The sequence below is a fragment of the Xiphias gladius genome, chromosome 2 (genome assembly GCF_016859285.1).
Source record: "Xiphias gladius isolate SHS-SW01 ecotype Sanya breed wild chromosome 2, ASM1685928v1, whole genome shotgun sequence".
In the NCBI taxonomy this organism is placed as follows: domain Eukaryota; kingdom Metazoa; phylum Chordata; class Actinopteri; order Istiophoriformes; family Xiphiidae; genus Xiphias; species Xiphias gladius.
In genome coordinates this window covers 3935286-3951368 of record NC_053401.1, presented here as the reverse complement: position 1 = coordinate 3951368, position 16083 = coordinate 3935286, and the positions used below count along the sequence as shown (strand labels likewise).

General features: G+C 45.7%; 2 protein-coding genes across 3 annotated transcripts; one reads left to right on the top strand and one right to left on the bottom strand.

Moving 5' to 3' along the window:
• Positions 1–611: 611 nt before the first annotated feature.
• itih2 (inter-alpha-trypsin inhibitor heavy chain 2) lies at positions 612–11429 on the top strand. The gene is made up of 21 exons (XM_040146869.1): positions 612–1091; positions 2281–2313; positions 2642–2680; positions 3705–3877; positions 3963–4067; positions 4148–4310; positions 4396–4503; positions 5037–5165; positions 5272–5388; positions 5529–5697; positions 5810–5935; positions 6422–6603; positions 6993–7178; positions 7802–7941; positions 8271–8443; positions 8625–8780; positions 8903–9016; positions 9919–10117; positions 10209–10381; positions 10978–11089; positions 11184–11429. Exons 1-21 carry the CDS (start codon positions 996–998, stop codon positions 11329–11331), a joined length of 2841 nt encoding a protein of 946 aa, XP_040002803.1. The 5' UTR covers positions 612–995; the 3' UTR covers positions 11332–11429.
• Positions 11430–11462: 33 nt separating this feature from the next.
• On the bottom strand, positions 11463–15676 carry kin (Kin17 DNA and RNA binding protein). 2 transcript variants are annotated; one of them, XM_040146880.1, is made up of 12 exons: positions 15409–15676; positions 15224–15318; positions 15040–15083; positions 14804–14926; positions 14366–14550; positions 14198–14246; positions 13848–13899; positions 13616–13742; positions 13368–13520; positions 13189–13288; positions 12971–13071; positions 11463–11777 (listed from the first exon to the last, which is right to left on the bottom strand). In XM_040146880.1, exons 1-12 carry the CDS (start codon positions 15520–15522, stop codon positions 11718–11720), a joined length of 1203 nt encoding a protein of 400 aa, XP_040002814.1. In that variant the 5' UTR covers positions 15523–15676; the 3' UTR covers positions 11463–11717. The 2 variants fall into 2 exon arrangements, with proteins under 2 accessions (XP_040002814.1, XP_040002822.1); XM_040146888.1 differs by having other exon boundaries at positions 13395–13520.
• Positions 15677–16083: the final 407 nt, after the last annotated feature.

Here is a 16083-nt window from a genome sequence, read left to right as displayed (position 1 = left end):
CCCTCCACCATCCAGCGCTCACAAGCCTCATCACGAAAGGTTTGGAGGAACGAAGGGGAGCGGGCGGGCATCCCGGCATCCCACGCCACTCGCACATCGCCGCCGGGTGGCTGACCCGAACCGTGAAGGCGGCACGCCACCGCCGTAAAGCAACACCGAGCCTCCATCGGCAGCCTGAATTTGCAGTTTCCCTACAACTACTGTGATTTCAAACTACTCCTTCATAAACAAACCCAATTTTATATCGATTTCCTTTAGATGCACTTCGCGTTCGAACTACTGTTTTTCGATCACAGTGCAAAAAGTCCTTAATTTCAATCCTATTTTTTTTTTTTTGCCTAAAAACTTAACAACTGAAAATCAGCTTTAACCACTATGCTGTGTAACAGAAGGTGACAGGGAAAGGCTTCTGCAGTTAGGCTTACTCTGGCGCCACCTTGTGGGCATAATAAAACATTACACGTTTCTCCTGTAGCTGGTGGGGGGTGTGTGTCATGAGATTTTTTTTTTATTTTTTTTTTTTTTTTAAGCTTTGTACCTTCATGTTCTAAATTGACTTTAAAGCAAAAAGAAACCCAAACAAAACAGCCAATTCTGTGTCAGAGACACACCAGAGTGACATTTGGCCAAACGTGCAGCACGTCTTTAAACAATCCGCCCGATGTGAAGCCTCTGTTTAATCTGTGAATGAGTCAAATGTGTCCTATTTACCCTGCCCACACCGCAGGTCAAGTTTCAAAGTTTCCTTCTCCCCTCCGGGTTACATGCAACACAACAAATATTGACTGGGGCCGGGAGTCGATCAGTTCGGCGGATTTTTAACCTCCGGTTCTCAGCTCGGCTGTGCTTCCACAGGGCTCCCTGCAGAAGGACCGTCTGTCTCCCAGCGCTTTGTGTGTGTGTGTGTGTCTGTGTGTTGTTGTTGTTGTTGTTGTTGTTATTAACCCGTGTGTGTGCGTGAGGGTATGTGTGTTTGAGCCCACAGGCCTGGAAAGATGAGGCGTCTGCTGCTGCTGCTTCTGGGGCTCCTGCTCCTCCACCAGGGCCGCTGCTTTGAGTTTGTGATAGATGGAGAATGGGAGGACGAGAGGGTGAGTTGGAGGGTGTAAACTGGGACTGGAGGGGGGGGGGTGTGAAATCTCTGGAAAACTCTGTTTATGCCACTTTTTATTTACAGAATAGAGCTTAACCATCTGCACCAGATTGATATTGTTCTTAAATCAAAGTAAGAAACAAACTGGTTGTGTTTTATGAACTGAAAGAAAGTCAGAATATACATTTATATTTTGATGCGTATGAATAGATTTTGCATTTATCGCTGGTGTTCGGCCTTATTTTAATCCCTGACAAGAAGCCAAAACTTTCTTGTGTTTTTTTTTTTTTTTTTAAATGGGATTTAATGATTTTTCAAATCAATAAATATGAGAAGTGAAATTGAGACAAAAATTAGAAGAGAATAATTGTACTTCCTAAATTTCGCAAGTATTGCAGGAGCAATCCTTTCTGTGTTTATATTAGTTTGTTTTATCTAAAGGCTTGACCTGACTTTAAAAAGTCACTTTAAAAAAAACCCCTCACTTTTAAATGGCAGACAGCTAATTTTTCATCATGCATGCAACTTGTTAAGATCTCATTTATTCTGCCTTTTACAAATGCTCTTTTAAAATGCTCTTTAATTGCTCCAAAGACACAAGTAACTGCTCCCTGAGCTGCTGCGGAAAAAATACAAAATTGATGAGTTTTCGCTGCTTAAACCTGATTTTCAAATCTTTCCTGCCCATGCAAGTATTACTTTTTAAAGATTAAATCCAAAAATGCTTTCCTCAACCTTCGACCCTTGACACTCCCTTAGAAAAATTCACCTTTGCGTGACTGAAGCCTAATGTTTCATCATTTAGTCGATATTTTTTGATCTCTGAAGTTCTTCTCTTTTGTTAATCACGCAACATTCTACAGGCATCTAGTCCCTGAATTTCTGCAAAAACAGTAAAACAAAAACTGCCTTCTTCACCTCAGTAGTTTAAACAAGCGTGATTTTCATCATTCCTTCTTGTTTATGCATTAGTTTCGGAAAGTTTTGCCCCGACCTTTGACCTCACTTACAAGCCCACTCTTTTGTACTCCAGACGAGTCAATATCGTTGGATCCCTGAAGCTCGTAAAAGAAAAAAAAAAAACACAAGCAACTTTTTCCGGAATTGTGTTGTTCGCTTCACCAGATCTAATCAGCACAAAGGTTAATTCTCAATTTTCATCCGGCGCTTTTTCTCTCTTCCACCAGTCAGCCCCACAGGACCGTCGGGAGAGACACAAGGTGAGACCTTCTGCCAGGCACCCGGACTTCTTGTTACTTCTGCACACGTCTAACTGTATAACACAGAGCATGAATTCGGGGTTTTACTTTTTCTCACTGAAGTCGCAGTGGCATAGATCCCCCGTTGAATTCAGTCTCACCGACTGCACAAGAATAAACAGGACATCACAAATCGCAAACATCACAAAACTGCCCCTGGCCCCGATTGTGATCCCGCATCATCTCCAACTTAATAACAACAATTTGTGATTCGTGACCTGCTCAGAGACCAGATTAAGACAGTGTGAAGTTGATGATTACTGTGTGTATCTGTGTGTGTGTGTTCCAGAGAGCGATATTGACCAGCGAGGAGCAGGAAGACTTTGAAGTATGACTCGCGGCCCGCTGTCCCAGCCCTCTCCACTGTGACAGAGTTGAACCTTATCTGAGAATCAATGTGCTGCTGTTTGAAGAGATTCCCATGACTGACGGGTTATTGACTCTGTTCGCCACTAATCCCGCTCTGCTTCCCTTTTTTCTGTCTGTCCTTCAGAGAAATCACATTAGTGGGACAGTCACGTGAAGCTGGCTGCATTATTTTGTGGTTTTATCAAGTTTTTATATATCTATACATATCTATATATCTATATATAGATATATATATGTTTGCCTTTATATCGTCACAAACTATGACAAAATGTTTGTTTTTCAAATTTGAGTCCATGCAAACAGAGAGTTGGACTCTGTGGAGCACTTTAAAACAGAGCAACCATACTTGACGCACGCTCAAAAGGGTACGTCCGAGTCAAATCACAAGACCAGGTCCGAGAGGGTCCAGACCAACTCAACACTAAGACTAGAATAAACTGAGCTGTTACCAAGACTAAGAATATCGAATAAACTGTGTGAATTCCCCAAAAAAAAACCATTTAAGCTGTTTTTTAGGGATAAAAATCGAATCTCGTCACACGTTCTCTGCACGATAATCCCTAAACATTCATGTAATTAATGTGGTAATTGATTCATGTACTTAAGGGCAGTCGGATTCGAGTCTAGACCAGTTCCAAACAGGGTCAGGACCAATTCAGGACTGTGACCAGAGGAAACCCAGCTGTAATCGAGATTACTGTAAAATAGTCTTCTCATTACCTTGAGGTCGCTAGGCAACCGGCATGTTCAGTTATGGTAAAGACATCGCTTCAAAAGAAAGGTGGGAAAAAGTAGAGTAAATCGAGGGGTGTCCAAGACGAAGACACGTCAAAGCCAAGTCATAAAAGGAAACAAGTCCCTAAACCCAGAGACAAGAGAGACGTCCAGGGTCAGAGATATAAAGGATTCCAAGAAAGAGACAGCTCATAAATGTCAGAAAAGACCCCCCCAAATCCTTGTCCTTTCTGTTCACACCTGCACAGGCCATCCGTGGAGACGGTATCATAGTCAAGAGCTACAAGGTGGAGAGCCGCATCACGTCCCGCTTCGCCCACACCACCGTCAAGAGCTTGGTGGTCAACTCGGGCTCCAAAGCTGAGAGCGTCAGCTTCAACGTCCAGATCCCCAAACGAGCTTTCATCACCAACTTCACCATGTGAGCGCCGAAAGGTCCACACAGCGCCGAAAGCCCGAACGCCGGGATGCGTACCGTCCTAACCTTTTCGCTCTCTCTGTCGCAGGAATGTGAACGGGATGACGTTCCTGGGCTCCGTGAAGGAGAAGACAGTAGCCAGGAGCCTGTACGCTCAGGCCAGAGCCAGAGGCAAGGCAGCAGGCATCGTCAGGTACCGGACCAGCCTCCCGGACCTAAGTCCCCTGTAGAACTCCGCAGCCTCACAGAGACTGAGATATTTCTGCTTTACAGGGCTAATTCCCAGGACATGGAGACCTTTAAGACAGAGGTCCACGTTCCCGCCGGCAGTAACGTCGAGTTTGAGCTCCACTACCAGGAGATGATACAAAGGCGGCTGGGTCTCTACGAGCACCTGCTGTACCTGCAGCCAGGGAGGCTGGTGCCGCAGTTCCAGGTAAGGATACGACGCCATGCGGTCTGTGTGTCTCCGCACGCCTGTGCGCGCTCTTGCCGCCGTCCCTGACCCAGTCTGTCTTTAGGTGGACGTGTACATCTTTGAGCCAAGGGGAATTTCCAGGGTACAAACACCAAACACCCTCGGGCTACAGTTCGGGGAGCTCATCAGAGTTACAACAACCAAAAACAAGGTAATACTGGAAACACACGGGGATTCAGTACCTCTGGCAACGCCACACAATTCATTGAGTTTGTTTGTTTCAGTGCCGGAAAATATACAAACGGTTTTTTTTTTTTTGGGCTTGTCAAAAAAAATCAGTTTGGATGGAATTTTTGTAGCAGGAGTGCTGAAAAAAAAAATTGTGTGGAGCATTTTGTGGAAAAATAAGAGTGGCCTGTACTGAAAGGTTTGACTTGAACCAAGAAACTCATTCATGCGTCAATTTTTTTTTAGTATTTTGCCAAAGTGTAAAGTTTTTGTTATGAATGGCCACATGATGGCGCTATTTCCACCACAATGAATCTTATCTTCCTTGATTGATGATCAATTTTTCCACCAAATACCACTGAAGTCTGTTTGGTAGCTTTTGAGATATTACGCAAATTAACAAATATTTAAAGAACACGCGCACGTGGGCCAGAAACATACCCCAGACGGCAGCCATTTTTTTCCCCCACCTGCTTGTCTAAACAGTCGTACCATGCGCTGCGTCTGTGTCCCCAGGCTCATATTGTCTTCAAGCCCGACCTACAGCAGCAGAGGACGTGCGGCAACTGCACCGGCAGTGCCATAGATGGCATCTTTACTGTCACATACGATGTGAACAGGGACAGCAATGCCGGGGAGCTGCAGGTATCGCCTACTTAACCATCCGAGTCTGTGTATTTATTCAGCTCGAGTAGAGCTAGGGGGGGGTTTCGCAGACGTCTGCCACTCAAGCTTCCACTGTCTCCTCCAGGTCTCGGATGGCTACTTTGTCCAGTTCTTCGCTCCGTCCAACCTCTCCCCGCTTCCCAAAAACATTGTGTTCGTCATTGACGTCAGCGGGTCCATGTGGGGGGTCAAGATGAAGCAAGTAAGCCATGGTTGTTTACAGATGCGTTTCTCTGCACTTTGACCCCTCCGGCGGTTCACTCACTTGGTCGCTCCCTTGTAAAACACTGCCGCCGTGTGGCCATTCTGCGGAGTGTATCTAATTCCAAACTCCTCCCACAGACAGTGGAGGCCATGCAGGCTATTTTGGACGACCTGACCATCGACGATCACTTCAACATCGTTGACTTCAACCACAACGTGCGTTGCTGGAGCGAGGAGCTGGTCCCTGCCTTGTCTATTCAGGTCGCCGATGCCAAGAGATACATCCAGACCATCAGACCCAGTGGAGGTGAGGCATCATGGTAAAATGAGAAAATACACTTAAATAAAAAACAATGACCGTTTGGAAGTCTCTCTGACATGGTTGTGCTCGGCTGCATTTTACTGACCTTTGACCCCAGGCACCAACATCAACGAGGCACTGATGAGAGCAGTTCAGATGCTGGTGAGGGCGTCCACTCAGGGGATAATTGACTCCCGCTCCGTCTCCATGATCATTCTGGTCTCTGATGGCGATCCCACCGTGGGTAAGACTCACCGACTTATTCATGACTCTTATTATGAAACATTTTAGATTGGTCCTGTCGACCAACTTAAATTAATCTTGTCGGGGTTTTAGACGCTCATCCACCCATAAAAAAATCCCCGTTCCTACTGTCAAAGGGTGGTGAGAACACGTTTTAAAGGACCATTCAGTGCCAGTGATTTTGCATGTTTAATCTCATTTACTACAAACAAGGACTACATTTACGCTGCTGCTCGCTATTCTGCGAAAGGATGCGGGAGTGTCTGAGGGTTTTTGAATGTAATTTTCAGTAATATAAAATGTACATGATACGTGGTTAACAAGTTAGAACTTCCAAAAAACCCCACTAATATGGTCCTTTAACACCAACATTTTAGGCACTGAAGGTGCAAAGTTTGTAAAATCAGCCCTTGGGCCTTTAAGATGCTGTTGAAGATGATTTTTTTAAATGGAAAGAGCTGAACCACCATGAACTTCCCCTCTGCAGGAGAGATCAAACTCAGCACCATCCAGAAGAATGTGAAGCGAGTGATGAGGGAGGAGTTCTCTCTCTTCTCACTGGGCATCGGCTTTGACGTGGACTATGACTTCCTGGAACGCGTCGCCATGGAGAACAGGGGCATGGCTCAGAGGATCTACGCTAACCACGACGCTGCAGAGCAGCTACGGGTACGACAGCGTCCAGCTTAGCATCATTCAGCTCTTTCTCTTCGTTCCTTCTCAACCAAAACCGAAACTCTGCAACATCTTTGTTTCCTTTATGACAGAAGAATTAACTCCGTGCATCGTATGTTCTGCTTCTATTCGTAAAAAAAAAAAAAAAAAGATATTTTCTGATGGAATTCTTTTAACTGATGCAAATGAGATATAATTACACAACAACAACACAACAAGATATACTGCAAGTGCAGTTATATGTAGAAAACAGTGTTAAACAAAAGACAAAAATCTCCAGTCTACATGCAGCTACAATAAGACCAGGTTTAGGGTTTTATTTTGTAGGACGCCCCCTAACCTTCATACAGTACCACCTCAGGTTCTCCCCCCCTCCCCCACAGATGTTTTACAGCCAGGTCTCCTCTCCGCTGCTGAGGAGAATCACCATCCAGTTCCCGGAGGACTCGGTGTCCGACGTCACCCAGAACCGCTTCGACAAATACTTCAGCGGCTCAGAGCTGGTGGTGGCCGGGAAGGTGCTCCCGTCTGAGAGCAACACGCTGACCAGCTTCACGACTGCATCTGCCGTGAGTGTGACACACAACCATACGCTTACAGCCACGTTTGCGTCGTTATACTTGAGGGAACTTGGCCTAGAACACATTATTCTCCGCGTTACTAATTCACTGGTTCCGAACCCGGGGGGGTTACAGGGGTTTTTTTTTTCCTTGTGAAATGCCAGGTAGGTGAACATCTCCAGGTTTACCCGCACTCGTTCAAATAAAGCAGTCTGAGACGTTCAGAGTTGAACAGTTCTCGCTGGTTGAACAACTCGCGACTCGCCGACATGGCAGCCTGTGAAAAGGGGGTTACAAGGAGACGCTGCTTCATTTCACAAGCCAAAAAAGTTTGGGGATCACTGCCTTAATTCGTGCACTAAAGAAGTCAAGTTAGCCTCATGTAGACCAGACCGAAAGACCCCAGTTCTCAACTTCCATCTTTCCTTGACTTTGGAGTCCTATGGGTTTGGAGTAGCCCCCAGTTTATTTAATTCCTGAGCTTTCCCTGAGGCATGATGTGTGATGTTGAAAGATCTCCATCTCAGGGGGAGGCGAGGGCTGACCAACCAAATCGGGAGAACGTATGTTTCACGTGAACGCACATGCAGAGGTTGGGGGTTCAAGGTCATGGCATGAATCTCGTCCCGCAGGACCGTATTGACATCACCCTGGAGACAGAGGCCGACACCGCGGAGCTGGACGCCGAGCTGGCCAAGCAGCAGCACTCGTTCACGGGTTTCGCCAGGCAGCTGTGGGCCTACATCACCATCAAACAGCTGATCTCTGAGAGGTGAGAGGCTCGAGGGCATGCAGAGTGACCAATCGCTCTGTATATTTCAATACGAGAAACATACGGAAACATGCCAGGTTGATAAGAAGAAAATTCAGAATACAGGGAAGAAGCAAGATCCATGACTGGAAATAAATGAACAAAAAAACGTCTCTTACCATGGAAAAGTGACCTGATTTTACTTAGGAAGAAAACACCAAATAATACTAAGGGCCCTCAGTCATGAGTCCAAGTCAAACCTCTGTCAGAAAACGTTTGTACTTTGTAGAAACTAAACTAAACTTGTGGTGTTGTCAGTATTTAACCGTTGCAGTGTGGCTCCGCCGCAGGTCTCTGGCTCCGACAGCGGCCAAGAAGAGGAAGATCACCCAGAGGATCATGTCCCTGGCCGTGGAGCATCAGTTCGTCACGCCGCTCACCGCGCTGCTGGTGGAGAGCGAGGACGCCACGGAGAGGCTGCTGGCCGACTCCCCGAAGGACCCGAAGCACGGCTGCTGCTCAGGTGCCCGCCAGAAGGCGGTATAATGTTACACTAACCCCAACAGACACTGTACGGTAAAGGGAGGGCGGAAAAAACCCCCCAGTAAACAAGTAATTAAACCACGTATGAAACAAAAAAAGAAGGACAAAACTTAAAACGCATCTAAAATCATAATGTGCTGTGTTATCTCACCTGCATGTAGGAGTGGGAGTAGGAGGGGGCTCAGCATCCAGTGGCCACTCTCCAGTGCGAGTCGTCTACCAGCCTCCACCCTGGGTCCAGATGACGACTCCGGCCCCGCCGAGTCAGGCCGAGAAGGGTCCGGAGGAGTGGGCTCTGCCCCAGCAGGTCAACTTAGGTAACACACGCACACACACGCTCTTCCGGTGGCTTTCAGGCCACCGCGGCGAGTCTTCTCGGCTGGGGTGTTTAAATATGAACGGCGCTCAGTGTGTAACAAGCTCAGTGTCTCCCATCCAGTGGACAACGACCCACACTTCATCATCCACCTGCCCAGAAGTAACCTGGACGTCTGCTTCAACATCGACTCCAAACCTGGTCATATTCTCAACCTGGTGTCTGACACTGGAACAGGTACTGGGCTTTACTGAACCTCTACAAGGTTCTGTTTTATACGCAAATCTCTTCTATTTTTTTAGACTTTGCAGGCCCCCCGTGCAATTTTGCCATGACACTGAATTTGGAGGGAAACACGCATTGTTACTTTACAGTACAGAAAACAGGATAAGACCGTGCATATACTTAGATCCGTTGCACATAAGCCTTCGTGATGTCCATGTGACAAAAGGGCCTGGACAGTAAAAGCAGTCTTCTTGCATTGGAGGTAAGTGTGTGGACGTTTTGATCGTTTTCCACTTTGCTTTTTTTTTTTTTGTATCCATCTGCGGGGGTTTTCCTTTACAGCACGAAAAAAAAGCGGGTGCGGTTCCTTTGGCAGCAAGCCGACCCCAAGCTTTTGAAACATCTCATAATGGCCGTCGGTGAAGGGGAGAAAAGGTTGACAGAAAACGGGGCTTCCCTGGGACGCGGGAGGGAGATCCACGTAGGAACAGGGTTTAGAGGAAGTCCGTCCATCTGTCCACCAATTTTTGCCGGTTATCCCACAGTTTAGCAGGATTAAAGGGATAGTTCAACATTTTGGGAACTATGCTTATCGGCTGTCTTGCCGAGAGTTAAGACAAGCTTAATATCCCAATGAGGTCCTGGAGTCGACGGGCAGAGGCAGTCACTGCACCTGGCCAAGAAATAGCCCGGTGCTGAAAACCCCCTCGGTAAAACCACAACTTGTCCTTTTTAGACTCTGGTTTCCGGATCAGATTTTTAAAAAAGTATAAACATAATGTGTTAATTAGTGAGCTTTAGAGGTAGAGATACTTTATTTTCACCTGATACTCAACGCTTGACTTTCTGAACGAAGTGTACCCCGTATTTCCTGGGTCGCCCCTGCTCTCTAACCTCCCCTCCTGTCCCCGAAGGTGTGGTGGTGAACGGTCAGCTAATCGGCTCAAAGCAGGTGCACAGAAACCGCCTCAACAACTACTTCGGCACCATCTCGGTCTACTACCAGCCCGATGGGGTCAGCGTGACCGTCGGCACCGACGGCATCGGCATGACCGACGGCAGGAACAACCACTCCTTCACCTGGGGGGCCACGGCTGAAATCACACAGGATGGGTAACCGTCCAGCCTTTAAACACGGCGTCCGACTCACTGCCTTTACACCCGGGTCCTTGTGGTCTCACATGGTCACGTTTCTGTGTTTCAGGGTGAGGATTTCCATTGTGAAGGACTCTCACGTTACCGTCACAGTAAATAACAACATCCAGGTGATGGTTTTGCTTCACCGTGTGTGGAAGAAAAATCCCGTCAATGTTGACTTCCTCGGTATCTACATTCCCAACAACAACCGGTACTCCCCTCTGGTGCACGGGCTCATAGGTAAGGTCTCCGTGGTGGTGAAACACTCACCAGCCTCCGGGGCTTTGGTAAACCAAGAGTAGGGCCTAAAAAAAAAAAAATCTTAATTTGGGAAAAGGGGTTGAAGCCCGGAGAGAGCTAACTGTTAATCGAGCGTACCTCAATTCAAGCCTGAATATCTTCTTAATAGAACAATGACTCTGCGAACTGCAATCAACTGCGTTCATTTAAGAAAAAAAAAGTCTTTACTTTTTTGATGTTATTTTATTACTTTTAAAGGGTAGTTTTTGTATCATTGAAAGATTTAAAGCAGAAATCTTGTGCATTCATAACATGTAAATACACAAGTGGGGATGAAATGATAGAAAATGGAGCATGGAGGAAATTCTGCTGCCGGCAGAGAAGTCATATAATGTGTGTATTCTGGTTGAGGTAGAAAAGCCTCTGTAACAGGTTTAAAGTGAATACAGGATAGGTAAGGCCAGAAAATTAGCGGGCTCTAATGACGGGATGGATCGGGTTTTAATGCAGGTGTTACCAGTGTCTAACCCCGAAACTTACCTTATTTATAAAGTGGTAGGTTTGAGGCTTAAAACGTGTGTGGTGTGATCTCACAGGGCAGTTCTCCAGAGAGCCTGAGGTGCGCGTGTACGACATCCACGAAGGGGTCGACCCCCTGAAGAAGGAGGCCACCATGGAGGTGAAGGGCAACAAGCTGCAGGTCACCAGGTACGTCTTGCAGCAATTTGCATAGAACCGACTCCTGAACAAACCGAGTTCTCATCGTACCCATGAGCTCTTGTCTCTGTGTGTGCGTGTTTAGGGGCTGGCAGAAGGACTACCGGCGTGATAAGAGGCGCGGCTCCAACGTCTACTGCTGGTTCATTCACAACAGCGGGAAGGGCTTCATCGACGGCCACTACACCGACTACATCGTCCCAAATCTCACCAGCTTCCTTCAGGCGCTCTGAACAGACAGAGACGCATTCAAGTACCCCCTCTGTGTCACTTCCCCTCACATTTTATTCAATTTTTTTTTCTTCGTGAATCATTTAATCAATAGGCTTTTCTTCACCGATTAGGTTCCACAGAACACCAGAGGTCACTTTTGTTGAGTTTATTTGGAGAAAATTTACATCTGCAATGTTAAGATCAGCTTGAATATTCATACAAAATAAAAAACAAATTGAACTCATTGCTCTGTGTTTTTCTGTGACGCCTCACTGGAAATGCACGGTGGGATATGTATATGTACAGGTGAATCATGGGGAAGTAACTCTGACACAGTAGAGTCCCACAGGAAAAAAAAAAATGGATGCCTGAGGTTAAAACCGGGGGGGCGGGGGGGTCTTTCGGTTCAGGCCAGTTTTGAGAAATCTTCATAGGCGACGTCCACTCTCTTCCCTTTCTGTTGACCCTGAGGACGAGAGGAAACTTTAATAATGGCTGCAGCCGCAACATAGAAACTAGAAAATTTTAAAATTAAAAAAAAAAAAAACAGACGCATAAAAGTGAATGTAGGGAATGGAAAGCAATGAAACCAAAGCTAATTCTTTTTTTTTTTTTTTTTACAGCAACTTGTTAAGCCGCAAATGTTGATAGATTTTTCACATTGAATGTGGACAGAGTTTTTTTTCCGAGACTCTGTTGGTACATAAAGGGATGATTTGGCCCTTATTTAAAAAGCTTGATGGGCAGAGGAGTGTTGTGGTGCATGTCATCAAATATGCCAGTCCATGTTGTATTTTCGGGACGGTTTTGGAGCGAATCGTGACACTTAGCCACTTCTCAAAGAAAACAAACGAAGAAAGCTTAAACCTCATTTGGTTTTTTTTAAAAAGTATCTTTTTAGTGAATACAGTGTATTTAGGCCACCACTGATTTAGACTGGTGGTGGCTGAACTACAAATATGTATTACGTGAGAACATATGTTCTCATGCGGTGGCCTGAATATAGTTTTGGTTATTATCTGGTGCTCATATCGTTGGCAGTTTTACGTGGAAAGAAATTCGCCGACATCGTTTCTCTCCAGGAAATGTTGTCCCCTGTACTCTGCGAAATAAACAGACTTCACTCTGAACGGCGGGGACTATTTATTTTTTCTTATTTTTAAATGGTCCATTTCTTTAAAGAGGTTCCAGTGAAAACTGGTAACAGTTCAGACCATCAAGACTAAAAGGGACAGACGTTTCTGGAAAGAAAAAGCTTCTGCTGAACGCATCAAATGTAATTTTTCAATGTTTTGAGCACCACAAACACGACTCCATTCACCTCAATTTTACAGGGGATGGACACAAATCTCAGAGAGAGGGAGAGACGTATGTCAAAAACTGGACAAATGATCTGCATGGCTAGATACCACTAGAGGTAAATGGGAAAACATAGCTTTTTTTTGGTAATTTGGGTGAACTGACCCTTTTAAGCTGTTGCCCAGAAACTACGTTTGAGGTATCCTGCTATACAGTTCTAACAGGGAGCTGCCAGCCGGCCAGAAAAAGTATCCGGTGTTTAATTAACAGGTGTGCAGTGGCTGATAAACTTACGACTAACGCGTGACAGGTACAGCGTTTGGCTGACGTGAGAAGAGGCCGACGCGCACAAATACTTACAGAGTCGAGCGTGAGTGTGGCGCAGAAATTTTTCTCGTCGATCCCCTCCAGCAGAGCCTCCGTGTCCCTGTGCGGACCGTTCAGGATCAAAACCCGTTTGCCTGCGGGAGGTCGGACACAACAAGATGCCGAGGAGGATAGAACTAAGTGACGTCAAGCTGCCGGTGAGTTTGACGCCGTTGCGCGTGACAATCTGTACAAGGCCAGAGGTGGTTTACCTGGTGCAGGTATGACCGTCTCGACGTGATTCTGGTCCAGTTTCAGCTTGTCTCCGGAGTCGATCATCCTCACCACCGCTGCATACTTGTCTCGCACCTCCTACAGCGAAAAGGACCCGCGACTATGAGCATCGTAGGTTTTCGTCCTGTTCCACACCTGCACATAAACACGCTCTCACCCCTAAACGACCACAGAGCACTGTTACCGTGATGACAGCCTTCTTCTTGTGGTACTTCTCGCCCAGTCTCTTGGTGATGACTTTGACCACGATGTTGGGCTGCAGCCAGTAATCTGTTCTGACCGACTGCTTCTTCTTCTTCTCCTCCTCCATCTGAAAAAGAAAAAAAGGAAATACAAGTCCGAGCTGAACACTCAGCTGCAAACTCAAACACAAATAAAAAGGCAGAACAAAATCGTCTTCTCTACCTCCATGATCTCTTCCAGAGCAGATTTCTTCTTCTTCTCCCCTCTGGAATCTGAACTGGAGGACGTGTCTTTCCTCTTGGTCGAGGACGACGCTGCTGTTTTGAGAGCACTAGCACCCAGGGAAGAACTAAACAGAGACGCAAACGGATCCAGACCAAAAAAAACGGTTCACATGTATCCAGCTGAAAATTGTGCAGAAGAATTAACAGCCGGCACAGAAGCTTTTCTTTACCTTGATTTGGAAGGACCGGCTATAGATGAGGAAGCACCCAGGTTGAAAGCAACTGCAAGAGAAACACGCGAGTGAGGTCGAGTGGAAAGACACAGTGTTCACATCTGACTTTAAGTTTAGAAACAACTGAGGTTAATTTGAACAGTTTTTTTTGTTTTTTTTAAACTAGAATAATGAAAATCTTGAATTTTAAACATAGTTTGTTAGGCCATATAAACAATAAAAATGAAAAAAAAAAAAAACTATATCTATATCTATATGAAGAAAACTCTTGTTCTTTAACCCCAAATTATAGCCGAACAGTTGTATATACTTCATGTTTTTGAGAAAACCAAGTAAAAAATCCGAACCTTTTTCTTCTTCGCTCTCACGTTTCAGCTCTGTGTAAACCGGAGTTACCTGCAGAATGAAATACACAACAAAACATCGTTTTAAATTTGAAAAGCCGGGTCTCCGACGCTCTTCGTTTGCCTGAGCGAGGCATGTGCGGAGCCGAGGTCTGTGGCGCCGGTGCTCACGTCTGTCTCCTTGCCGTCGCGGCCCCTGCGGACCTGCTCCTGGATGAACCTGGCGCTCCTCTCCTCGTCGTCCATCTCCTGCTTCTTCTTCTTCGCCTGCTCCTCTTGGCGGCGGATGGTCTCCGGGTCGCGATCGATGTACTGGATGTACCAGCCTTTGGGGGTCTCGTCGACTTTACACAGGCCTACGAGGAACATGTCACGGATTGTTAAATATACAGCATGCGATCAGCTGCACTTGGGACTTAGTTTGTGCCTGGTTGCTATAATGACAAACGTCCGGTCTGACATTTCTTCAGGGGAGCCATTATGCAGAGTTTTTGTTATTCTTTTCTTCCTCATTTACTAAATACTCTTCTGTACGTGGTGTAGCAGTAACCTTTTTTATTTTGAAGGCAGTCATTTAAACTTAAACCTGGTGGTCTCACACGAGCTCACCTTCTCTGCCCAGCCACTTGGTGAAGTCCGTGAGAGTCTCCCACTGTGTGGAGTTCATGTGGACGTGCTCCCGGTCACTGATGTACTCATTGTAGACAATGTTGTTGTGCACTCGCTTGGTCCCTGCGGATCAACGCACGGTTTCTCAGTTCTGTTTATAGACAGCTGCTGTTTATATTTAAAACAAAAACAAAAAGCAAAAAAAAACACAAACATCTGGATGAATCTGGACTCACCAAAACGTCTTCTGAGCAGCTCCACGAAGTCGTTTTTGAACTCACTGGTACCAAAAAGGGGGGAAACAGAAAATAAATCTACCACCTGAAGGCCACCATTAACATGTGTGTTTTGTTTTTGTTTTGTTTATTTGAATAAAAGCGCAGCTAAGGTTCAAACAGCGCCGTGACTGAATGGACTCACTCGGAGAAGTAGTCCATGAACTTTGTCGGATCCTCCGAGGCCAGGAGCAGCTGCCTCTGGTGGGACTCGGACATGCAGTGACACTTGAAGCCATTCTGTCGGGAAAAAAAAAACAGAAAAGACGCTTAAGTTTAAAACACAAACATGGAGAGGGGGGGGCGCAGGTTTCATGACCAACATCTCACCTCGTCTCTGCATTGCTTCTGACACATCTGACAATACCACCTCAGCTTCTGGAGACCTTTGGATTTTATCCGGTTGCTTATCGCCTTGGGGGAGAGAAAATCTGCTTTCCCCATCGCGGACCAGCTATAGCAAACGTAAAACACTCGGTATAACGTTTAAATTCAGACTATACCGGTAGAATTTTTCGCTCGAATCGCAGCCCAAACGCGACCAACCGCTACCGACACAAACAGCTTCCGCGTGTGATCTTAAAAACTCGCGATAACATTTGCTGCGTTCAAAGCATCCTCGTAGGGCTCCGATTTTACCAAACGCAATCGTTATGATTTGTCGCGTTACTAATTTGCTTTAACAAACAAATAGAAGTTTTGTGAAGTTTGTATTGATGATTACATTCAAGTCACAGAACGTACAGCCTCTGTTTTTTTTAAAGATAAATACAAGAAAAACTTTGAAAAGAAAACATGGATTGAAAATATTTAGGTTTTTTTTTTCTAAATTAATTTTCCAAATAGTTAAGCACCTTTTCCTAACCCCAGCAATAGAAGTCAATACATACATGACAATATAAGAGAAGGACAATATAAAGGTAATTAATACCGTTGTTTTAATTAATGAAAATGATAAATGAACCTTTAAATTTCGATAATGCGTCGTACTAAACTGGGCAAAGA